The sequence below is a fragment of the Pleurodeles waltl genome, chromosome 1_2 (assembly GCF_031143425.1).
Source record: "Pleurodeles waltl isolate 20211129_DDA chromosome 1_2, aPleWal1.hap1.20221129, whole genome shotgun sequence".
Lineage (NCBI taxonomy): Eukaryota > Metazoa > Chordata > Amphibia > Caudata > Salamandridae > Pleurodeles > Pleurodeles waltl.
Genome location: NC_090437.1, coordinates 1,220,359,367 through 1,220,384,849, shown reverse-complemented (window position 1 = coordinate 1,220,384,849; position 25,483 = coordinate 1,220,359,367). Strand labels below are relative to the sequence as shown.

General features: G+C 43.8%; 1 protein-coding gene across 2 annotated transcripts in view; it reads left to right on the top strand.

Annotated features, from left to right (window-relative positions):
* Nucleotides 1–25,483, top strand: part of MAEA (macrophage erythroblast attacher, E3 ubiquitin ligase) — a 228,082-nt gene that overhangs the window by 178,219 nt on the left and 24,380 nt on the right. For both annotated transcript variants that reach the window (XM_069204052.1, XM_069204043.1), the window contains exon 6: nucleotides 11,821–11,929. In XM_069204052.1, the coding sequence (XP_069060153.1) occupies nucleotides 11,821–11,929 (109 nt within the window). The remainder of the gene's footprint in view (nucleotides 1–11,820; nucleotides 11,930–25,483) is intronic.

Here is a 25,483-nt window from a genome sequence, read left to right as displayed (position 1 = left end):
TTTTGCCGGTTACATAGATAATTGCACTTTTGCAAATAGGTTTCACTACGAGTGAACTGTAGCAGTGCGATTGCGCTCTTTTTTTCCATTTAATGTGGCAAGAAAAGTCTGGTTGGGAGTTTACAACTGCTAATAGCTCTAACTCGGAGAAATGCGAGACCAGTTGCATTGCAAATGCTTGTTTCTTCTTGCGTGCCGTCTTCTTTCTTTGCTGATGTCTTCCTGCTTCGCTACTGTCATCTGTTTTCTTTCTTCGTTGCTGTTGTCTTCTCTTTTCCTGCATGCCATCTTCTTACTTCGCTGTCATCTTCTTTCTCCGATCTCGCCTTCTCTGTCTTCTTTCCTCGTTGCTGTCCGCCTTCTTTCTAGGTCGAGCATAGTAGCGCGCAAGCACTGCTTTTCTGATGTGTTGTAAAGTGTATGTGGGCTTCAACCACTCACATCTCACACCGATCACTTTAATTTGTTCCTTGGCCTGCCTTTCAAAATGCACACGCTTTCATTGGTAAATGCTTGACATTTGTCCCGCCTTCAGGCTGCTTTGTTATTGCCCTGGAGGCTGAGCTGGATGATTGCACGATCGGCCACATATCTTCGTCTGGCGCACTTTTTAAAAAAAAGTTTAGTTTTTTTTACTTTTGAATGTCCGCTACGTGCTGCATGGATATATATTGTTTCTTTGTTGTTTGGGGCGTGTTGTCATCATGCGCATGGCCGCAGGTTCTTTCCTACAAAAAGCTTTAATTTGGCATTCATCGTCATCGGATTACCCTTGTAAACATCTGACTTCGCCGGCAGCTCTGCTTCGACAGTTTGGAATTTGTGTTTCCTCCAGACATCTTTCCCAACATCTTATCACTCCTCCTTATGCCTGTGGTCTTTTTTTATCTGTTGTCTCCACTAACTCCTACTCAGCAAACCATTTCCATCCTGGTATCCCATCTTTATACCTCGTCTATTTAATGTCTGAACTCCTTTTCGGACATTGCCACCTCACCTTCCCAAAAGTTGCTGCTTCCTGCCACCATTTTTGTTGATCGTCACCAGAGCCAGGTCCAGGGATAGAGAAAGGAGCTATGAATAGTGTCTTCCACCGGTAATTCCAACAGGGCACAGACAATGGGCATAAACAGAGGACAATCTGTCAGAGGTCCAATACGCTGGTGTGGCGTCCATCAAAAATTGTTTTCCCTTGCATTTCGTAAAATAGCCGGTCCGACAGTAATTTCCGTGTGGAAAGCCGACAAATATTTAAACGGAACTGTATAGAAAGTGTACTGCTTGGAAACACTGAAAAATAACATTAAATACAGGAGGAAAAAGGCCACTCTATGAGAAATCACAGTTTTATTAGGCTTCTGATGCAATGAACAGGGTAGCTTCCCAATAGAAGATGACCGGCGAAGAATAGACATAGAAAACAGCTTTGTTGGTCTCACAAAATAGGCGTTCTCCTTATGTTAAAGGTAATCACTTTTGAATTTTTTTGCAGACTTATCGGGCGTGCTTGTTTTTTTTTTTTTTTTTTTTTTTTTTTTTATTGTCCTCATTTCGCCACCCTCGCTTTGGCTAAGAGAAAACAGGTAAAGGCCGAGGCCCTTAAAGTATGTTTCCAAGTGTGCGGTCCACAACACTACTGGGCCACCCCACCTGTTCTACCTACTGCAATTTTTTCCCCTCGACTGCCATCAACCATGTCTTACTATATTCTTCAAAACATGATCATAACCAAAGCGGTACCCAATTAGGTGAAGGGGGTTTTAATCATTGGACTTAACTACCAGGAGGAGGAACCAGAAAAACAAGACAAAATTTACGCATCTAAACATATTCCAAACTTATAAACTACTGGTATGCATTTTCCCAATCCACCCAAAAATTATCTCTTCTAGTATGAGGACCACATTGTTCCATTTTACACAGCCGATTTACTGATAGTTGCCAATCCTGAACACGGGGGGGATGGATCCACCCATTTACAACATATTTCCCGTCTGGCCAAAAGCATTAGTACAAACAACAAATGCTCTTGTTGCACCGACATTTTCTGATACTTTATGCCCGGTTCATAAACCCCAAACACCACCATAAGAAGATTTATTCTTAAATTTCCATCAAAAATTACCCTAAGAATGCTTCCTATATCTTCCCAATACTTATTCAAAATTGAGCATTGCCAAAACATATGAACATCATCTGCATTGGTTTCCCCACACCGTGGACAGCTTTTATTGGATTTCCCGATAGCCGTTAATCTAGCTGGTGACCAATATACCCTGTGTAATGTAAACAAATTATTTTTCTTCAAACCTGCAGATTTAATAGTAAACCATAACTCTAAACATGACTTTTGCCACAAAGATATGACTTCTAGGGTTGGAAAAATCCTCCCCCACTTCAACAGAGGGAGGGTAAAAGCATCTTCTGTTGTTTCCAACTGTGCATGATACCAACAAGCAATTTCTTTTCTAATACATGTCTGGTCTAGTTTCCCCTCCCATGAGCTCCTCCCTATTTCTCCTGCTCGTCGAGACTTAACCCAACTAGATATCTGAAGATACTTAAACTTAGAAATTGTCCCTCTAGTACAATCCTGTAATGCAAACCAAGATAATAATTCAGAACCTTCCATGATCTGCCCCCATCTTACCATCCCGCTGTTTCTCAAAGGAGTTGATAATTTATCCAAAAGACAATCAGGCATACCAGGTGAGTCCCAGATGGGAGCAGAACTGCAATAATAAGCTATCCCTAGCACCTTCCGAAAATGTATCCAAACCTTACAAGCATGTCTGGGAAACTTCAAGCGCACCTTCTTAAAGTACTTTGGATGACCAAATTTATATATGAAATTATCCGCTCCTTCCTCAAGATGCGCCGTCAAAGCCCTCCAGAACAGTGAGTACTCTGACTTCTTATTCAATAACATTCTAATATTTTTTAGTTGAAAAGCCTGATAGTACCTAAAGAAATCTGGAGATGCAATGCCCCCCCACTCCTTCTTTCTACTCAACTTTTTCCATGATATCCTTACTCCCTTGGAGGCCCAAACAAATGAGGATAATTCACCCTGTAATTTTTTTAACCAGCTCGCCTTAAACTCTAAAGGAATAGTATTAAATAAAAAAGTGAACTTTGGAAGGATACACATCTTCAATATATTGGATCTTCCAATTATAGAGAGTGGGAGAGCAGCCCACGCCTTTAACAATTTTTTAGTTTCCCTGTAAGCTGTATCAAAATTTAACTTAGCTACATCATTAAGATCAGTTGTAAACCGAATTCCCAAGTATTTAATCTCCTGTTTAACTAAGGGAGAAACATAAGCCATATTCCAACACATGATTTCCGTCTTTTCTGTATTTATACTATTACCTGAGAATCTACCAAATTGCTCCATCAATGTGTTGATAATAGGTAAAGTAGTCATCACATCACTAGTGTATAGCATAAGGTCGTACGCATATAACGCTACTTTCTTTTCCCAACCCCCATTCCGAAACGGGGGAATGTCCTTGCAAACCCGTAGTGAAATTGCCAAAGGTTCAATATATAAATTAAAGAGCAAGGGAGACAAAGAACAACCCTGTTGAGTACCCCGACTAATCCTGAATTCCTGCGATAGCTGACCATTAACCAAAATTTTCGCAGAAGGGCATCTATACAGTTCCCTAACAGCCCTGATAAAAGGAGTTCCCAAGCCACCTATTTCCATCGCAACCCCCAAGAAGGACCAATTGACACGATCAAAAGCTTTTGCTGCATCGAAAGTCAGAACCGCTAATGGAGCCTTTTCTTGTTCCGCCAAATCTACTGCAGCAAATAACTCGTGAGTTAACTCATGAAGTTGTCTACCCTTCATAAAGCCCTTTTGATCTAAATGCACCAAATTGCCTATAACTTTCCCCAATCTCCTAGATAAAATTCCTGTATACAGTTTATAATCCGAATTCAACAAAGAAATGGGTCTATACGATGAACAAAACATTGAATCCTTGCCTGGTTTTAACAGCTAACAAATGATAGCTTCTCTCCAGGATTTAGGTACCTGTGCCCCTTCTAAAAGCATAGAGTTGAATAATTCCAATAAAATCGGAGTAAGTTCCTCCCCAGTACCTTATATAACTCATTTGGTAAATTATCTGGCCCAACTGCCTTCCCTTTTTTCGAAGCTTTTATAACTTCAGCAAGCTCTGCCCCACTTATCTCATAACCCATTGACTGCTTTGCTGATTCATCCAAAACTGGGAGATGCACTTTTTCCAAAAATGCCCTAATCGACTCCTCTGAATTTACCAGACTCTCTGAATACATTTCTTGAAAAAAAGATACAAATGCCCCCTCAATCTCAGCTTGCTCAACACAAATCTGGTTCGTAAGATCTGATTTAACCGATAAAATATGCCTTTTAGAAAAATCGGACTTAACCTTCCAAGCTAGCAGTTTGCTACAACCTTCTCCGTATTCATAATGTGCATATCGACTACTTTCCCACTTTAACCTATTGCGATTCTCCAAAAAGAAATCTAAGTCGGTCAGAACCTTTTCCTCTTGACGTACCAGCTCCTCTATTAGCTCTTCCTTCCCTTCTCTTCGTGCATTATGAATTAAAACTTGAAAAGTATTTAAAGATGATTCCATACCCCCCAACTTCCCTTTCTTCGCAACGCTTGTATATTGACAGGCTCACAAGCCTCCCTCTAATATAGGCCTTATAGGCATCCCAGACACACCATAAACTTGCTGTTCCTCGATTTAAATAAAAAAAAATCTCTTGTATCTTTCTTTAACATTTCTACTATTGAGTCATCTAAGAGTAAAGAGCGATTGATTGTAATCCTGATGGCCGTGCTTGTTACTGTGGATATGGTCATACGAATGGCAATAGCGCTATGCAGCTTTCACCACTCACTGCATAAAATAAAAATAATAAAAATTAAAAAAATGCCATTTTCAATGGCAGTACCTATAACTTTCACGAATGCGAGACCTAATGCATTGCAAATGCTTGTTTCTTTCTGCATAAAGTCTTATGTCTTCACTGTCTTCTTTACGGCTTGCGTACTTCTGTCTTCTCACGTCTTCACTCTTCTCACCTCTTCCATCAACTCTCTTCTCCCATCTTCTGTTTTCTGTCTTCTCACACCTTCTCTCTTTTTTTGTCTTAACCTTATAATTTGCCGGCCCAAGGAAGTAAAACTAGCATTAAACAGCAGAAGCCTTCAAGAGCCGTAGTGAGTGACATCTTGGTCTCACCGGCCGAGACATGGGGATTTGTTCCTCCTGAACAGAGTGTCCCAAAAAGGGCTGGAAGGGCTGAGTTGGCTCCCTCCTCCCCCCTCAACCCCCCTAAACAGATTATACCTTTAAGGTGCATCCTTGAGACTGAGCATATTTTTACTCTTTGTTGCATTTTTCCACCCTGTTGAGCTGTGAAAGGGAAAGGGGTGTATTTCAGTATCAGTCCCAGATCAAGGACACCCCCCCCTCCCAGGGGCCCGGATAGCTTACCTCCAGAGCCTCTTTATAAGCCTTTGCCATGTGATTTCTATAATTTGGACGCTCCTGAGACTTCTGTACCCGGTTTGAGTTTCAAGTCAGCCTTCTGGTTCCTTTCAGTAACTCGCTTCAGTCTCCCTTGTTGACTTTAACACAGATAACTTGGACCTCTTTGGCTTGGCACTGAAGATCACTAGCTCGGCCTGTTTGACTGCATACTCCTGATTATATTATGGTGACCTAAGCATTCTAGGGGATGCCAAGAGGCGTCTTTGTCATAATACGATCACTGATGCCAGGAGCTACTTAAGGATCAAAGTCTACCGATTCATCCTCCTGTTCCCACTGCTCTGGTAATAGCTGCCGCCAAGCTATCCTCTGCAGTGGTCACCACTTGGACTGTGCCAGGTTTGGGTCCACCACCCCCTTCCATGGATTCCTCTCCATTCCTGGACTCTGATCCACGACGAGGAGATAATCTAAAATAGACATTTTTCCTAATTTTATTTCATGTTGTTTATTGTGCATTTTATGTTAGCTGCTGTACCCATAATCGGTGTTGGTGCACCTTACAGTTAAACAACGGTGAAGAACTTACCATCAGTGTACAAACATGATGATCATCATCAAGACCAAGCAGAGAGACGGGGAGGGTGCTGGGGCTGTGCCAGAAAAGTCAATAGGACGGTAACCTGAGGTTAGTGGTGGTGGGAATAGATACAGTCCACGATGAGATGCTAAGGGGTGGAGCGTAATTACAAAGGTCTGGGTGCCTGGGTAAAAAAGCAGATAGCTGCAAAGATAGCAGTTAAACAGGCACCTTCCGTGTACCCTGAATGTAGATCATCTTCCTGGCCTCGTAGGTCCTCGAGAAGAGCCTTCAATAAGGAGTGGCCACCCCTAAGAATAATGTGATTAAGCGAGCTGTGAATCAAACGCCCTGGTTTGCAGGCCCAGATTGTTAATGCTCCTGAGCTCCCCAGCTAAGACAGTGAGAGGTAGGAGGGAGGGAGGGATGTTGATCGTAAAGCCCTCTGAAAATGATGCAGGCCGGCGTGAATCTGATTCTCACTCCAACCGAGCGCCTGCAGTGGAAATATAGAAGTGCATGTGTCCTGTCCCAGGGTACCTGTTTGCTGCTAAGTGCCAGTATTATCCCATTCAAAATCATTGGAACAGTGCTGAGAAGTGCATGTACTGTCCCTTCCAAATGAAGTGCATGTACTGTCCCTTCCAAATGAAGTGCATGTACTGTCCCTTCCAAATGAAGTGCATGTACTGTCCCTTCCAAATGAAGTGCATGTACTGTCCCTTCCAAATGAAGTGCATGTACTGTCCCTTCCAAATAAAGTGCATGTACTGTCCCTTCCAAATAAAGTGCATGTACTATCCCTTCCAAATGAAGTGCATGTACTATCCCTTCCAAATGAAAGAAATACAGGTACAGAGTACCTGACAGCACCTGTTCATTTAAAGTACTGCTTTAATCGGGAGCCGATGGAAAATCCTTCTGGGCAGGGGGATGTGAGCGACCTTGGGGGTCAGTCGCAGACCTGCTTTCACGTGTTTAGAAGACCAATCAGGGTGGGACTGTGAATGTCTGATTACACTGATGCTTGTACCCGTGCTCGAAAGACTTTTGTTTTAGGGATGGCTTTAATTTTTTACTGAATGGAGTAATGCAGGTGCCGGCCTCACATTCTGAATTTCTGCCTCCGACCTGTCTATGGATTCCTTCGTGCCCTAAATAAGGAAGCTTTGCACTCTCGAGTCATTTGGAGAGTAAGGTCGGCAGTACCTAGACCAGTGATACCCAAAGTGCGGCCCGGGGGCCGCATGCAGCCCTCCTGACCTTCACATGCACCCCCTGCTGAGTGACAGCACCAGGTTGCTGTTTCCTTGAGAAAGCACTAACATTCAGAAAGTAGTTAAATAAACGGGCAAGCGTTTATTTACACCCTAAGTGGAGTAAAAGAAAAGAGAAGAAGGTGTTCTGCACCATTTAACTCTAGGTACACTTTAATTTTGAGACATCTACCAACAATTTGTAAAAATATGATGCACTCTCTTCAAAATTCTGAAAAATGTATTCTATTAACATGCAGACGTGTTTCAGCTTAGTACATCAGAATACATTAGCGCACTCAGAAGTATTTTTTAAAACTCATAGTGTTAAATGAATGTAGAAACATTAATGCCCCCTCCCATCCTTACAACCATGCCAATAATGAGCTAAGAGGCACCACAGTTGTCACGTGGAACCCTCTGGGTGGATATCACACAGGGACAATTTTATAGTTTATTAAATCAAACACAAGACAGCATTTTCGTGTAACCTGAACTCTTGTATTTCAAGGTACTCTTATATGTCATAATGAAGAAAAAGGCGGCAATGTGAAATTAGACAATTTCCCAGCATCACACAATTTAGTCAAGTGGGGAAGCCGGGATTGATGCCAGGTTTCTGGTTTCACATTGTGCAATTTTATTTAATTCCAATTCAGTAAGTTACTTCGTTTTTACACTTGACTCTGCCAAGGTAATGATAGCAAGCAGAGAAGTCTTACCACAAAGCAGGGTAGAACAATAGAGATTCAGATGCAGCATGTAAGGAAATGCCTCCTTGGCATGGTTACCTCCTGACTTTTTGCCTTTGCTGATGCCAAGTTATGATTTGAAAGTGTGCTGGGACCCAGGTAACCAGGCCCCAGGACCAGTGTTCTTTCCCTAAACTGTACCTTTGTCTCCACAATTGGCATAACCCTGGCACCCAGGTAAGTCCCTTGTAACTGGTACCCCTGGTACCAAGGGCCCTGATGCCAGGGAAGGTCTCTAAGGGCTGCAGCATGGCTTATGCCACCCTGGGGACCCCTCACTCAGCACATACACACTGCTTGCCAGCTTGTGTGTGCTGGTGGGGAGAAAATGACTAAGTCGACATGGCACTCCCCTCAGAGTGCCATGCCAACCTCACACTGCCTATGGCATAGATAAGTCACTCCTCTAGCAGGCCTTACAGCCCTAAGGCAGGGTGAACTATACCACAGGTGAGGGCATAGGTGCATGAGCACTATGCCCCTACAGTGTCTAAGCAAAACCTTAGACATTGTAAGTGCTGGGTAGCCATAAGAGTATATGGTCTGGGAGTCTGTCAAACACAAACTCCACAGCACCATAATGGCTACACTGAAAACTGTGAAGTTTGGTATCAAACTTCTCAGCACAATAAATGCACACTGATGCCAGTGTGCACTTTATTGCAAAAATACACCCAGAGGGCATCTTAGAGATGCCCCCTGAAAAACATACCCGACTTCCAGTGTGGGCTTACTAGTTTTGCCAGCCTGCCACACACCAGACATGTTGCTGGCCACATGGGGAGAGTGCCTTTGTCACTCTGTGGCCAGGAACAAAGCCTGTACTGGGTGGAGGTGCTTCTCACCTCCCCCTGCAGGAACTGTAACACCTGGCGGTGAGCCTCAAAGGCTCACCCCCTTTGTTACAGCGCCACAGGGCATCCCAGCTAGTGGAGATGCCCGCCCCTCCGGCCACTGCCCCCACTTTTGGCGGCAAGGCTGGAGGAGATAATGAAAAAAACAAGGAGGAGTCACCCCCCAGTCAGGACAGCCCCTAAGGTGTCCTGAGCTGAGGTGACTCTTACTTTTAGAAATCCTCCATCTCGTAGAAGGAGGATTCCCCCAATAGGATTAGTGATGTGCCTCCCTCCCCACAGGGAGGAGGCACAAAGAGGGTGTAGCCACCCTCAGGGCCAGTAGCCATTGGCTACCTCCCTCCCAGACCTAAACACACCCCTAAATTGAGTATTTAGGGGCTCCCAATTCCTGCAACCTAAAGAAGAAGGACTGCTGACCTGAAGCCCTGCAGTGAAGACGGAGACGACAACTGATTTGGCCCCAGCCCCACCCCCACCGGCCTGTCTCCCTACTTCGAAGAAAACTGCAACAGCGACACATCCAACAGGGTCCAGCGACCTCTGAAGCCTCAGAGGACTACCCTGCATCTAAAGGACCAAGAAGCTCCCGAGAACAGCGGCCCTGTTCAAGAAACTGCAACTTTTGGAAACAAAGAAGCAACTTTTAAAGACCACACGTTTCCCGCTGGAAGCGTGAGACTTTCCACTCTGCATCCGACGCCCCCGGCTTGACCTGCAGAAAAACTAACACTACAGGGAGGACTCCCCGGCGACTGCGAGCCCGTGAGTAGCCAGAGTTGACCCCCCCTGAACCTCCACATCGACGCCTGCAGAGGAAATCCAGAGGCTCCCCCTGACCGCGACTGCCTGCTTCAAGGAACCCGACGCCTGGAAACCACACTGCACCTGCAGCCCCCAGGACCTGAAGGAACCGAACTCCAGTGCAGGAGCGACCCCCAGGCGACCCTCTGCCTCGCCCAGGTGGTGGCTACCCTGAGGAGCCCCCCCCCCGTGCCTGCCTGCCTGCATCGTTGAAGAGACCCCCAGTTCTCCCCGTTGATTCCTATAGAAAACCCAACGCCTGTTTGCACTCTGCACCTGTGCCGCTGAGGGTGTACTTTCTGTGCCTGCTTGTGTCCCCCCTGGTGGCCCTACAAACCCCCCCCCCCCCCCCCCCAGGTCTGCCCTCCGAAGTCGCGTGTACTTACCTGCTGGCAGACTGGAACCGGGGCAACCCTATTTCCATTGAAGCCTATGTGTTGGGCACCACTTTGACCTCTGCACCTGACCGGCCCTGAGTTGCTGGTGTGGTAAATTTGGGGTTGCCTTGAACCCCCAACGGTGGGCTACCTTGAACCCAACTTTGAACCCTGTAAGTGTTTTACTTACCTGTGAACTTAACATTTACTTACCTCCGCCGGGAACTGTTGATTTTTGCACTGTGTCCACTTTTAAAATAGCTTATTGCCATTGTTGCCAAAACTGTACATGCTGTTGTGATAATTCAAAGTTCCTAGAATACCTGAGTGAAATATCTTACATTTAAAGTATTGTTTGTAAATCTTGAACCTGTGGTTCTTAAAATAAACAAAGAAAATATATTTTTCTATATAAAAACCTATTGGCCTGGATTTGTCTTTGAGTGTGTGTTCCTCATTTATTGCCTGTGTGTGTACAACAAATGCTTAATGCTACCCTTTGATAAGCCTACTGCTCGACCACACTACCACAAAATAGAGCATTAGAATTATCTCTTTTTGCCACTATCTTACCTCTAAGGGGAACCCTTGGACTCTGTGCACACTATTTCTTACTTTGAAATAGTATATACAGAGCCAACTTCCTACACAGGATAACACAGTACTGTCAAACTTGTGACTCTTCTAGAGACTAGTGGCGGTATTTAGAGGGCAGAATGACTGAAACCCTCAAAATAACTCCATGAATTCCTGATCACACCATGAATTGCTTCCCGACGCCCACATATTGCCCCCCAGCCCCCTGCCCCACACCAAGCCCCAATCTCACCATCCTGGCATCAGTGCAACCCTCTAGCACACCATAGACCATACTTTGTGACCCCTGGGAAAATGTTTGAAAGTACCAATGCCCTAAACTGTCAGAAACCAGGTGGAGTCATTACAGTCAAGGGTGTGGTGGGAAGGAGATAATCTTTCCTGTTAGCTGCATTTAAGCTCCTCGTGCTCCCTTCAAGTCCTTACCTAGAAACATTTGTACACTTATAAGATGTGTAGGGCCATTCCCCCATTTATTAAGCAAATAATCATGTTTTCCTTAATGAAAGCTTGAACGCAGATGCTTAAATTATCAGAACATTCCCTTGTAATCTGTGTGTCTTTTGTTTAGCCTGGTTTTACCTCCCATTTCTCCTCCACGTCCTTACGTGTCTGTTACCACAAGTTGAGAATATATAGGAATCTATAGAAAGACATGCGTATGGATACTTTCAGCATCACTCACCATGTCAGGTTCAGCGAAGGTCCAGAAGTACTTTCTTGCTTTTCCAAACCCGGTTTTTCAGAAGACGAGTTGCCCGAGAGAGACTTTAGTGTCGCGTCTTTTATATGGGTTTTTTAAACTGCAGTTTATAGTGTTTCCACTTGGTGGCGCTGTGCTCCAAGGAGCTAGTGCCGCAAGGCAGTAGACTCTTGCGAGAGCGTTTTCATTTCTTTTCTGTCATATGACATTCTGTTTTAATTAAAGTAAATGAGTTTAAACTAAGGGCAATAGCGTATCCTCAAGTGAAAGTGTTTATAGTATCAACAATTACTCTAAACTAATTAGCCATGTGTACATTCCCAGTACTTGCAATGTTACATGTTACACGTTCATTACATATATTGTTTTCTGTTACTATGTTTTTTCAGACATGCAAGAAAGCACTTCAGTCAGGCAGAGGGAAGCCAACTAGAAGAAGTGCGGCAGGTGATGGGAATGCTGGCCTTTCCTTCGGACACACACATTTCTCCATACAAGGTCTGGCGTGAATTTTAATACGTATATTTTAGGATACACATGAGCTGCTTTTTTTTAAAGACTTGATTTTTATTATGTTAAGGTTTTGGTACATGACGTCCCCAAGATGGCTTGGGCACGTGAATTTCAAACAACGTTTTGAAATGCAGCAAGTCAGAACATTTTGAATTAATTTGTTTTCTTTCACTGTTTTAATGGCATATTTTCATCAGTTTAATTGCCGAATGAAGAAGTTAAACCCTGATTTTTCTCGACCTCTCAGCCACTTCCGATGCAGGGGACCGAGGATACGACCCAGAAGGGTCAGTTATTGGACTCGTGCTCGAGGATTCCCCTTAAATTGGATTTTATTGTTCTTGTTTAGTCGACGCTTACTGGTGTGGTTTGACTTAGTGAAGTTATGTCCACACCCCCTAACTTGCGCCATACTTCATAGTTCATCCCTTTTCTGTATTCTTCCAGGTCAGTGCTTAATTTGTGAAAGTAAAGGTTCCGGCGGCCTGTGTAATTAAACGTCGGTGTGCCAGATACCAAGGATGGTAGACTTCAAACTACTCTCCATCACTCCCTGCCCCTTTCTCTCGTTCTTGCAGGTCCCTGCTTTCTCCCTTCGTGATGGTTTTGCCGTCTTTGCGTCTTCCGATCTGTGTGTTTTACCTCTATTGCACTCGGAAACCATCTAATGCAGACATATAAGTGCCGGGGCCCCAAAAAAAAAAGATAAGCGACGTGTCACCGGCTCAAATTAAGCACTCCTCCAGGTGAATTTCCTAATATAGGGAGACAAGTGAGTTTCAACTCTTGTCTTGTCCATCTACATGGTCACAGCTAAAACTGGGCTTAGTGGTAGTTTTGTTGCCTTCAGTCTGGCCATTCTCTGACACTGAGCTCTTACTCGCTTACTGAGTTAATACAGTGGTCAGGTGTAAACAAGGAACTCAGCATACTTTGGAAAACCTTGCAACACCTTCCAGACCATTGGGTGGACTTGACCAGCACCCTTGTTATGGGACATCTATGATGTACATTTGTAAAGTGCTATTATTACCCCGAGAAGGGTGTCCTGGCGCTGGTATGGAAAAGTGACCTTACTGGAATAGCCAGGTTTTTAGGCTTTTATAAAAATTGTCATGGTAGGCTTCAAAACTCAGAGCCAGGGGAAAGGAATCCCACAGTTTGATGGTGAGATAGGAAAAGATTTTGCCATCATGGTTGATACAACTGATGTCTCGCAGAAAGGCATCCTTTAACCCTAGTAGTCATTGACGTACATACCTCTTAATTTTCAGATGCAGCATCACTCGGCCTTGCTTGTAAAATGCTATTTGAGTAATTCATGTAGCCTTAAACATGTAGAATGGTGTCTCACCAGTAATACATGTAGGACTCTCTGAGACTGTTACTGATTAAAAGATAGACAAACCTAGAAGAACTCTGACTGGCAGGTTTTGAATCAGCTGTAGGTGAGACTTTGATTTTAAAGGCAGGCCCGAATAAAGAACATTACAATAATCCAAAGGGGTTAAAATGGTTGCCTGAATCACTGTGCGACAGACCTCCCTGGTCAAAAGAGGGAGAACTCTATGCACCATTCAGAGTACAAGCAGGACGATGTAACAGCAATCACTTGTTTCTCAGAGGTGAATCCCTGGGTTTAGGTAGAGGCCCAGATCTTTAACAGAGGCTGATGGAACATAAGTACAGAGCTCTAGTACCCACCAATAAGGAGCCCACATGATGAAAAGCGAGCCAAAAATGAGTAATTCTTATTAGCCTCCATATAGTTTTATTGAGATCCGGTGCATCCAAGGAGATACTGAGGAAAAGAAAGTGTGTAAATGAGTAGCAAGTGCAGACTTCTCTAATACTGGTAGACTGTGCCTAAAAGTCAAAAATCATTGCCACAAAAAGCATGCCATATAATCAGTCCATTTGCTTATGGCAGGCACCATGATTAAGTGTAAAGTCCTCACAATTGTGTGCAAAGGGTCAGGATCTCTAAAGAAACTAAAATCTCATGATATGCCAATCAAGATTCTGAGATCTACCTGCAATCTTCTAAAACATGGAGCTTGGCCCCTAAACGTCCTGGGCTGAAATATGTGGAATGCACGAACGCTGATTTTAGAGCCGAACCAGATTACAGGCGGACCAGGAACATAAACATTTTAAATCTACTTTTTGTTGATTTTCACACAGAAGTAAGGTTGCAACCGGATCATGATACTCAGTCCCAACCTACAGTCGGCTATGTACAGACAACTGCTCCGAAGTGACCAGAAGATTACTTGCTGCAGTGCTTTGTGAAACATTGAACCAGTCCACAACTTACAGCCTTCATTTCATTAGCAGTTCACAACAATTGCCCTTGCATGATAAGTTACAAGGCAGCCATAGTGGCTTTACTAGCCTGGACTGGCATCTCCTAGATGCCTACAACAAAAATGATATGCTACCTATTTTCCAACTCACACGTCGTGTCAACACTTGTTACTTTCATGGCATTCCGGACCGCGTCATAATTATGGCCAATCAGAACCTCTGAAATGCATTTCTTTTTCTTGGACAAAGGGACCTCTGTCAGAAGACATCTGCTGTTGCCTAAAGTTAGACTAATAGGAAGTCCAAGCATGTTTTATTATTGCACAGAACTGCAAAGGCATTGTTTTCGGACAGCACTCCTTCTTCCTTAAGGATTGCATTATAATCCTGGAGCCAGTCCCCCAAATGTGTGTGCCCTTCCTCAGAAGTTACTGTATTTGGTGACAATTTATCAACCATCAGAATCGCTGCTCTTATAGCATCTAACAGGGTTTAGTTAAGTAAGAAGCAGGAGCTGTGCATCTATTGGTTAAGCAAGAAGTGATGCCGAGATCCAGCCTAATAACACACACAGACGTAACCTTTCTAATACTAAGAACCGCATGCCATAGAGGTCTTATGATCTTATCCAGCTCATCACTTAGATTTGGGTCTCACAATTGGAGCGATTTAATTTAATCTAAGTTCAATATTGGCACTCATCTTTGTAAAACTAGAAAACTTATCTTCCACCATTCACATTTCTAAAGACGCAGAAAAATACAGCTTTGTTGTAGCTAGTCTTCTATTAAAGTCTTGTTACATGTGCAGTGGTACCTTTTAAATCTGTCTCAAAAGTTGTTGGTAGAAGTTTCAAATCACGGGGTGCAAGGTAATTGTACTTGCACTTGAGGTTTTTGCCGACATAATTTCTCCACGTAATATACCGCAAGGAATTTATCAGGTACAACAGGTGCCCAGGGAATGCCCGGTTCGAGTCCCCTTCCGTGTTGGGAGAGTGGACAACAACCCTTCCTTGGGTATTTTTCTTGCTAGTCCTGCATGCCATGTTGGCATTCCTTCTTCTGGTTTGCCTTTGTTACGCCACTTCGATATACTGCTGGTAAAGCTTCATTGCTGTTAACATTGCTTGTGCATCGCCGCTGCCAGTTGCGGTGTGTTGCTGTGTGGGGCAGTTGAGTGGGATTGCCACAGGACCAGCCCTTGCTTTGTGGACCGCTTTCCGTCTCATCTTGGACAGTGGTGTGACCAGGGTTGTTGGTTCCCTTTTTTAGCAGGGGTCTCATCGATGACGACCTATGTCCTTGGTCGCTATATCAATGCTGTGATTTATTTCCCCTTTTCTGTGAAACAAGCTTCATTGTCCCTTTTTCTGCTATTTCTGCCTGCTTTGGCAGTTAGACTTCCCTGGTCTCCTCTGTGCTGTGCATGTTTCGTGACGTACGAGCTGGGGCTGTCTCCATCTTGGAACTGTTCATGTGTAGTGAACGGTAATGGTGGATCTGTCTGGGAGGGACCCTTCTTTACAGAGTTGGTTTACTGAGCGTTGCACATACCGGGGTGTTTCTTCTACCATGGAATGTATTAATGGTTGGTTCACCCGCTTGACCTACTCCCTTTCCCTCACAGTGGCATTTGGAGGCGGGGGCTGCACTTCGTGAATTGAGTGTGTGCTTCATCGTTGTTTGGTAGTCTGTAAATGCTTGGCCCTGGTGCCCTTGACTCTGAAGGTTTTGTAGTACTTTGGATGTGCAGTCTTTTATTCTTTCTGGACTTTAATGTTTGCATACCCCCCTTCCCCCACCTCCCCCCGGCAGCTTGGTATTCTTACCAGTGTCTATTAGACCTATGGCATTGGCTGTCTTTTCATTGTGAAGCTCTCCTAGACTGAGTGGGAGTTGCCAGGACGTCTCCCAGTTGCTACTTCTTGTGTTCAGTCACCGCAGAGCACGTTGTTTGTGATCAAGAGTTTCTTTTCTTGGAACCCTTCACATCCTGTCTCCTCTGAACAAAAAGTCCTCTTCTACTGACAGTTCCATTCTTACCACCCAAAAAGTAACTAACTTAGTTTGCAAGAGGTTCTTTTGTGGCCAACCATCCTTAACGAATGCCATAACATCACTCAAAATAATATCTTGTGCCAGTGAATTAGACCAGTCTTCCTATCCAATACTCTTGCAACTCCTCTGCGAACACCATAGCTTGGTAGTCATCCGACTCGTTTTTAGGTACATCTCTGATGGGTAAGGGTAACCTACTAAGAAAATACGCTATCCTTTTGCATGCCCCTGGAACATACTGTACTTTATATACCAAATCAAGTAACTGCATAGACATCCTGTTTATCCTTGAAGAAACATTACTAAAACCTTGTGAAGTAAGCACTTTGGTAAGGGGTTTGTGATCACTTCTTACCGCCACTTCAGTGCCTCAATCATACTGTCTAAAATGTCTGGGGTCTCCCGCTCTATGACTGAATATTTTTCCTCTGCAGGTGTTAGTGCTCAAGATGCATAAGTTACTACACACTTATTTCCATTCTTGTGTAACTGGGATAAGACTACCCCTAATCCTTTACCACTTGCATCAGTGGTGATGAAGTTTTTACACTTAGGATCAAATCCCTGGAGTGCTGGAGCTGTACAAATGTCTTCTTTAATGCCTTCAAGCTATTCTGCTTTCTGTGGTCCATAAAAAATGTCCTACCTTTTTTCAACAACTGTCTAATACAGTACATTTTCCCTGAAAATTGTGCACAACTTTGGAGTAAAACTCAGCTAATGCTAAAATAGGTCGTTCTTCATCTTTGTGCTGGGGAACGGGAGCCTTCCTTATGGCATCCTCCAATTTCGTCATGGGTCTAATACCACTTGAGTTGATCTCATGTCCCAAATACATACGTGTTTACTGCAGATTTACACTTAGTTTCTTCGGCTGTCAAGCCATACTTTTCTAGTATTCTTAGGCCTTCCTGTAGTTCTGCATCATGCTCCCTCTTATCTTTTCTCATGATTGCGAAATCCTAAAAGATCGATAGATTCACTGGTAAAGCTCTCTGGATGGATGTCGGTTCACTTAATTCTGCACCAATTTTGTCTCAGAACAATCTGATTTCAGTTTCTTTGTTGAGGAAAGCGTATGGGGAACTAGAGTCTGCCATTAGTGCTAATTGAACTCCTCCAGCTACCAACTCACGCAGGGACGTCTTCCTACTTACTCCATCTACACACAACACCTGTGGGCTGTCTACTTCTGACCTAGATTTGTCCTCTTCTACACATTCTTCCACTACACATTTCACTAACTTAAATTTGTGACACACACGTGCATAATGGCCTTTGATGCCACACTTGGCACACTTTTCTCCCAGAGCCGGGCATTTCTTACTGTAAGCCATGTGTGAGGAACTACCACATCTGTAACACTTACCCCTCAAATTCCCCATTTTTGAGTTTGACCTTTGTTTTCCTTCGCTCTTGTTTTTTTTTTAAGTTCTTCTGAACATCCTTTGTATAAGCCTTCTTTTATAATTTTTAAAACCCCATCACCCCTTCTTTTTTTTTTTTTTCCAGAGGACACAACTGCTTTAGCACATCTAGACGTGAGATCAGATTTGCTAATAATGGCCGTGACCTCTTGCAAACTGTATTTCCAATGCACCCATAACCTGTCCTGCAAGTTAGGATTATTGCAGTGCATAATTACTTGATCTTGTGATAATTCACTCTCCAGACTCTCAAATTTGCAGGATAAAGCCAGTTTCCTTAATGCTCCTCATAGTCCTTGATATTCTCATTGGGACCTTGTTTCCTGTGGTAAAAGTTGTAACGGTCAATTGCTTACAAACGGTAGGTGCCAAAGATACATCCAGATCTGCTATTGCCATTGTAAAAACATTTCCTTCATCCCCCGAACGGGGCTTCTTCTCCATACGGTTGTTTACTTTTAACCCTCTGTGTCCAAAGCAACGTAACAATATTTTTTTTTCTTTTCAGTTGACATGTCTTCAAAAGTTTCAATATATTTGATGAAATATTCCTTCCACTCCTCCCATTTGAAATTGTTAACTTCATCCTCCCTTACCATAAAGCTTTGTGGTGAAGATAAATTCATATTGGCCATACTCTAACTTTAAGTTCCTACACAACACGTACTTAAAAACAAATAGCACTATGTGTATAATGAAAAAATACTCCATAGAAACTTGCCACCAAAAAAAAGAGGTATGCGTTTCACCGAAAGTAAAATTTCAGATAACACGCTTACATGGACTCTTGATGACCAAGTAACCAGATGCAGGGTGGTGACCCAATGAGGATAATTCGAGTGCATGGTATGCACATCACCATGAGGATGTGCAAGGTGCAGTGGCTTTAGTAGTGCGAGTGACCACTCTTTGTAACTAGCTCTCGAACGACCTTGATTCCAGATCCAAAATGGCCACTGGTACGTGAGTGACAGTGCTCATGTAATAAGCTGAGCGTGCAGTAAGTGTTAGAGGAACCTCGAGCAATCAACGCTGGTACAATGACGCACGCAATACATGAGTGCGTGGGGAGACCAAAACAGCTGCATAGGTGCTTTGCGTGCGATATGCTTGAATGTGTCTGAACAAAGGCTTGCGCTGAACTGTTACAAGGGTCACTAAAGGACCAAGACTGTACAGTAAGATTTATTATTATTTTTTTTTAATACCCGGTCTTCCCGTTACCAGTGCGACTCTTAAAGTGGATGCGCCAAGGTTTAACAAGTAATTTCTTTAGATCCTAGTGAAGCTCTAAGAATAGTAATAGTCTTACTGAATGGTTGTTTGCTTGATTGAAGGTGGTTCCAAATGGGTGGGTCTGAAAATGGGTTCAGAGAACTCATGGCCAATAGTCTTGTGTTCAACCACCGCAGAACACATTGTTTGTGATCAAGAGTTTATTCTTATCTCAGAACCCTTCACACCAGCAATGCACTTCGGAATAGCTTATAGGCAGTCCTCACGCAACTGTTGTTGGAAATGGCCCTTTTTGCATGGTTGTCCCCAAACTTTTTGCCTTCTTCCCCCTATTTTTTCAGGTCTGTTTTTGCTGGTTTGTTGTCTCTGCGCACTTTACCACTGCTAATCAGTACTAAAGTGCAAGTGATTCCTAGGTAAATTGTACTGTTGATTGGTTTATCCATGATTGGCATATTTGATTTACTGGTAAGCCCCTAGTAAAATGCACCAGAGGTGCCCAGGGCCTGTAAATCAAATGTTACTAAAGGGCCTGCAGCACTGATTGTGCCACCCACATAAGTAGCCCTGTAACCATGGCTCAGACCTGCCACTGCAGTGTCTGTGTGTTCAGTTTTAAACTGCCAATTCGACTTGGCAAGTATACCCACTTGCCAGGCCTAAACCTTCCCTTTTGCTTTATGTCAGGCACCCCTAAGGTGGGCCCTAGGTAGCCCCAGGGGCAGGGTGCAGTGTATGTTTAAGGTAGGACATATACTAGTGTGTTTTATATGTCCTAACAGTGAAATACTGCCAAATTCGGTGTTCACTGTGCAATGCCTTTCTCCCTCATAGGTTAACATGGGGGATGCCTTTAAATGTCCTAAAAGCGCACATTCCCTTTGAGAGAAGATAAAAATGTGGAGTTTAGGGTCTCTAAACTCACAATTTAAAAATAAATTTTTAGTGAAGTTGGTTTTTAAATTGTCTGTTTGAAAATGCCACTTTTAGAAAGTAGGCATTTTCTTGCTTAAACCATTCTGTGACTGTTTGTGGATTGTATGTCTGGGTCAGTTTGACAGTTGGGCTGGTTTGCACCTCTCTAGACAGTGACACAAAAGGGGGTAGGGGTGTATCCTGCATATCCTGATGAGCCATCTGAGCTAGAGGGGATGGAGGAGTGGTCGTTCACACCTGAAAGGACTGTGCCTGCCCTCACACAATGCAGTCTCCGACCCCCTGGTGTGTGTCTGGGGACTGACCTGGACAAGGAAGGATCTGACGAACACTTGAGACTTTCCTTTGAAGTTTGCCAACTTCAAAGGCAGAAAGGGGTATAAGAAGAAGACCCAAATCCCCAGACTTTTAGAATCTTTCTGGAATCAAGAGGAACCTCTGCCCAGGAGAAGAGCTGAACAACTGAAGGAGGAGTACTGTCCCTTTGCTGTGTTGCTTTGCTGGACTGGCCTGCAGTTGCTGCTTCTGCCTGAAAAGAGTGCAAAGGGTGAACTTTGCTGTGTGACCTGCTTGAGGAAGTTCTCCACAGGCTTGGAGTAGAGCTTGCCTCCTGTTGGAGGTCTCAGGGACACCAAAGACTTCAGTTTCCTCGACCTGCAGCACTTGAAACTGTGTGTTTTGTGCTGTTCAAGAGGATAAAACCACTGCGCCGCTGCCAACGAAGCCGCTGGCCGCACCGTGACCTGCCAACGCCACATAGCCCTGCTTCGCACCGCAACCCTGGTCTCACCGAAGCCGTCCTCAGACAACTTCGCTGAGCCACTGCTCGCACCGCGACCTGTGGGCCCTGCACTCCGGCATCGCCTGCTCACACCGTAGCCTGGGCCTCCCTGACGATGCTGCTCCTGATGACACTGGCACCGCTGCCTGCACCGTGCCCTGTGGACACCGCTCATGAGGAGCACGAAGCACCGTCCCGCACTGCTAGCTTGGGCCTACCGCTGACAGCGCTTCGGCACCAATGACGGCGCTGCCTGAACCGTGACCTGTGGACACCGCACGTAGCACCGCCCTGCTTCACACTGCAGCCCTGGTCCCACCGACTCCGCTGGACACCGTCACCAGTTTTAGAAATAAAGTAACAAAATATATTTTTGCTGTATAAAAACCATTGGTCTGGAGTTAGTCAATGAGTGTGTGCTTCTCTTGTTGTCAGTGTACAACAAATGCTTTGCAGTACCCTCTGATAAGCCTAACTGCTAGACCACACTACCACAAAAAGAGAACATTAGTATTATCTACTTTAGGCTCAGATAGTCCTAAGGGGAACCCTTGGACTCTGTGCACACTATAACTCATTTTGATATAGTATATACAGAGCCAGCTTCCTACAATACATTTCCACCTCTTCCTTTCCTCCAGTGAGTAAATCATTAGGCGTGTGAGGCTGCCATTTTGATGCGGTGGAGCAATCATGGCCAAGTCCAACGTCCAGCTCTTGTTCCCCTTTGTACCCCCCAAAAATGCCCATTCTTTGGCAGTCTGGTTACAGGGTGAAGCAGGATGGACCTCTCCTGCCCTGTTTAACTTGTAAATGCACACTTTATCTTGTTTGCTTTCTCAAAAACAGGATTAATAGAGATGTAATGAGACAGAGGAGTAATATTTCCTTAGCCCTTACCAAAAGTATTTTCTGCTGCATAATAACTTCGAATCCCCTAAATGTGCTTGAAAAGTTAAACACAAGTGTTTGGTTTCCACTGAGTTCCTTTGCCAAGTTCTTCAACGTATTGTTCCGGGAGGAAAACTAAAAAAGGGTGCAGGTGACAAATCGGGCGTCATTCAAATCAGTAGATTTATACGAATCGTGATAGGAAGGAAGGACTTGGTCCATCTGGAGATCCATTTGTGATTAGATGTAAATCTGTACAGTAGTTTTAACCATTTCAGCTTTCATAGCTATCGCATGAAGTCTAAATTTCAATAGCTTCATCTCTCAGTTCTAGGAACTCACTAATGTAATGTGCTGAGAAGGGAGAATTTATGTTCTTCCAGCTGTTATCTGGTCTGAGACCCAGCATTTTGTTAGTGGACATTAACTGGGCCTTCCCAGAGGTTTTTAGATTTAATAGGTTAACTTTGGTGTCCTTCGTGTACGAGGGGCAGAGCTAGCTGACAGAGGCTTTCAGGGGCTGATGCTGGGCTTCCATTCAGAGGCTGGATGTGATTGAGGAATAACTGATTGAGCCACTTGGGAAAGGAAGGTCTTTTAATGTTGGCAGACAGGGGGGTGTAGTTGGAGAGCCAAAAAGTGTGATTGCACCTCCAAGGGCCAACGGAAAATTATTCTGGGTAGCCGGTATCCAGTGCTTTAGTTTGTACAAGAATGAGTATTGGTGCTCAGAAACTCTGCTTAGAAGCCCGCCGTAGGTGTTGCCATGCTGAATACCAAGGCTGGTAGTCTTAAATCCACTCCATGCCTTTTAATTTACCACCAGACACTCTGTACCCCTTTATATTACTCTTGCAGGTTCCTACTTTCTTCCTTTGTGACTTTTGTTTGTATTCCACTTCCTCCCTCTTTCTGCATCATGTGTTTATCCTCTCTTGGTAAATGTATGAGGTGGAAAAATGAGTGCCAGACCCTAGACATGAGTGCTGTTGGCCCCCACAAGAAACTGCAGGCTCAAATTAAGTACTGCTGGTATCGGCAGCATGTTCTAAGATGTTGGCTGGGGTACAAGAAGTAAGAGTAAAATGCTGGAAGTGAACTACCTGTAGTACGAGTGAAGCCTGCAGGATAATAACTGTCCCACAGAGTATCTAGAGGCAGAAACTACAGAGCAGCGACTAAAATACCAGGAGATCCACATGGTTTTTGGGTACTGTGAAGCTGCTCCCTGATCATTCCAGTGAATGGTTTGGATGGCCTGTTTTTTCTTTTGCCTGGGCTGAGGACACAGGATGGGTCCAGTGCCTTCTTGGCAGCCTCTGCTGAATGATCATGGTAATTGAACAGAGGTAGCTTATGTTGGTCCTACTGCCATGTAAAGGGATATTGTAGGTCTGAGTTCCTATTGAGATGGGGTCATGTCATGGGTCATAGTTTCAAAGTGCTGTTGTAGTAACAGTCATAAATACTCCAAAGAAGAAATGCCAGTTATTCAACCAGAGAAAAACATCTTCTGGACATTGGACGGAAAAACCTGAAAAAGAGATGGCCACTATAGAGTCATTTTAACCATGGCGATAACCTATTTATGTACTTACTGAAAGGCCTGAATGTGACTACAGGAAATATAGTCCTTGGATATTTTTTGATGGAGGGCCTTCTGTAATATTTGTTCACAAGAGTGACAGGAACTGAAACGTGGGTCACTGGACTTGAGAAAAGAGTGTCTGAACTTGAAACATATTTCCTAAAGAAAACAAGCATTTGCAATGCAATAGATCTCACATTTGCTTTAGTTAGAGCTATCGGCATTGTAAATGCATGTCTGGACTTTTCTTGCCACATAACTTGGTCAACCCTGCCACATAATTTGGTCGTCTGCCACATAATTCATTCCAATGGCCATGCATATAACTAAAGCACTTCAATTTTTCTTCTTCCTCTATCTATAGCAAAAAATTAAAATATTGCCATTATTTATTATATTTTATTATATTATTATTTTGGGGTCCCTGGTGAGTTAAGGGCAAAAATGTTTTGTAAAAGGAATACCCCGCAAAATATTATGGGGTGAGTTTCCCAAGTGCAGCGAACATTGTACTATCTTGGCTGTAATACTCAGAACAGCTCCTAAACGGCTCCACTATAAAAACAACATTTGTAAGAAACATGGTCATGTAACCATATAGTCAGCCCCTAGAGACCACATAAAAACAGAATGGTAGAACGTAATGCAGTGTAACCATATATTTAGCCCTTGAGGGCGCATTGCATTACACATTTTCAGGCCTAGCAGACCTATTCCAACAAGGCCCTTAAAGCACAAACTACTCCCAGCTGTAAAATAAACCCCCCATCCATGAGAGAGCTTAAAAAGACATTGAATGGTGGGAGAGGTTACTATTTTGGGGTCCCACTATCCTAGTGGAGTACCCAGAGATGATCTAGACAGAAAGAGTGTGTTGTGCTGAATGTTCTGATGGTGGTTCCATTGTCCTAGGACCACCACAAGGTGAGTTATGAGCAAAAATGTTTTGTAAAAGGAATGTCCCACAAAGCATTATCAGGCTAGTTTCCGAGTGCAGCGAATATTGTAGTATCTTGATTGAAATACCCAGAACATCCCCTAGAGGTCACCATCATAAAAAAAAGCATTTGTAAGAAGCTTGGTCTTGTAACCATATAGTCAACTCCTAGAAGGCATAACCTGAAAACAGAACAGCAGAAAGTAATGCAGTGTAACCATACATGTAACCCCTAGAGGGCGTAGTGACTTACACATTTTCAGTCCTAGCAGGCCTACTGCAATACTATTACAAACACTACTCTTAGTTGTAAAACAAAAGTCCCAACAATGATAGAGCTTAAAAAGACATTGAATGGTGGGGGAGGTTACTATTTTGGGGGTCCCCCATATTAGTGTGGGGACCCAGGGATGACATAGACAGAAAGACTGTGTCATGTTGAACGGTTTGGTGGTGGTCCCATCGTTGTAGGACCACAACAGGCTAAGTTATGGGCAAAAATGTTTTGAAAAAGAAATGCCCCACAAAGTATTATGGGGTGAGTTTCCTGAGTGCAGTTAATGTTGTAGTATCGGCTCTCCTGCTGTGGCTGTTTCTGGTTTAAATGCTCCAGTTTGTATATTTATCAACTGCTAATCTTGTTAAGTGGTACTCATGTAAAGCGCTCCTCAGATGTGGATAGCGCTACATGAAACTTCATGTAGTCATGTACAGCGCCCCTTCGATCGAGTTTGGGCTATATGAAACTTCACATTCTCATGTAAAGCGTTCCTTCAGTTGAGTTTGCACTATATAAACCTTTTGTTTTTTTGAAAAAAAAAAAGATTAAATAAATTAAAAAGAACCCCCTTCCCCTGCTTTGCAGCCTTTGTGCGCAGACACCATAAAGAAACAGTGGCATGCCCAAAACAAGGAAAAGGAAGAAACAATATATGGCCATGCAGCACGAAGCTGCGAGGCAAAAGTAAAAAGTAGTGCGCCACACTAAGGTAAATGACCAATCATGCAATAATCCATGTAACGGGGTTCAGTCTCCAAGGCGGAAACAAAGCAGCCTCAAGGCGGGACAAACGTGACACATTTACCTATGAAATCAAGGAAATTATGAAATGCAGGCCAAGGAACGAATTAAAGTGATGGGCGTAGGATGGGCGTAGTGCCAGCCCACAGATGTGGATTATAGCATGTTGAGAGAAGGCCCTTGCGCACTGCCTAGGCTCATCCTAAAAACAAGGCCTTCAAGAAGGTGGCAATGGCGGTCACAATAGGCAGGGGAAAGAAAATGCAGATCCTGGAATAGAACATAAATGTCTTACCTCCCAAATATAATTGCTCAGATTCCCACCGCTGTTAGAGAATGACCATCCACAGGTTCT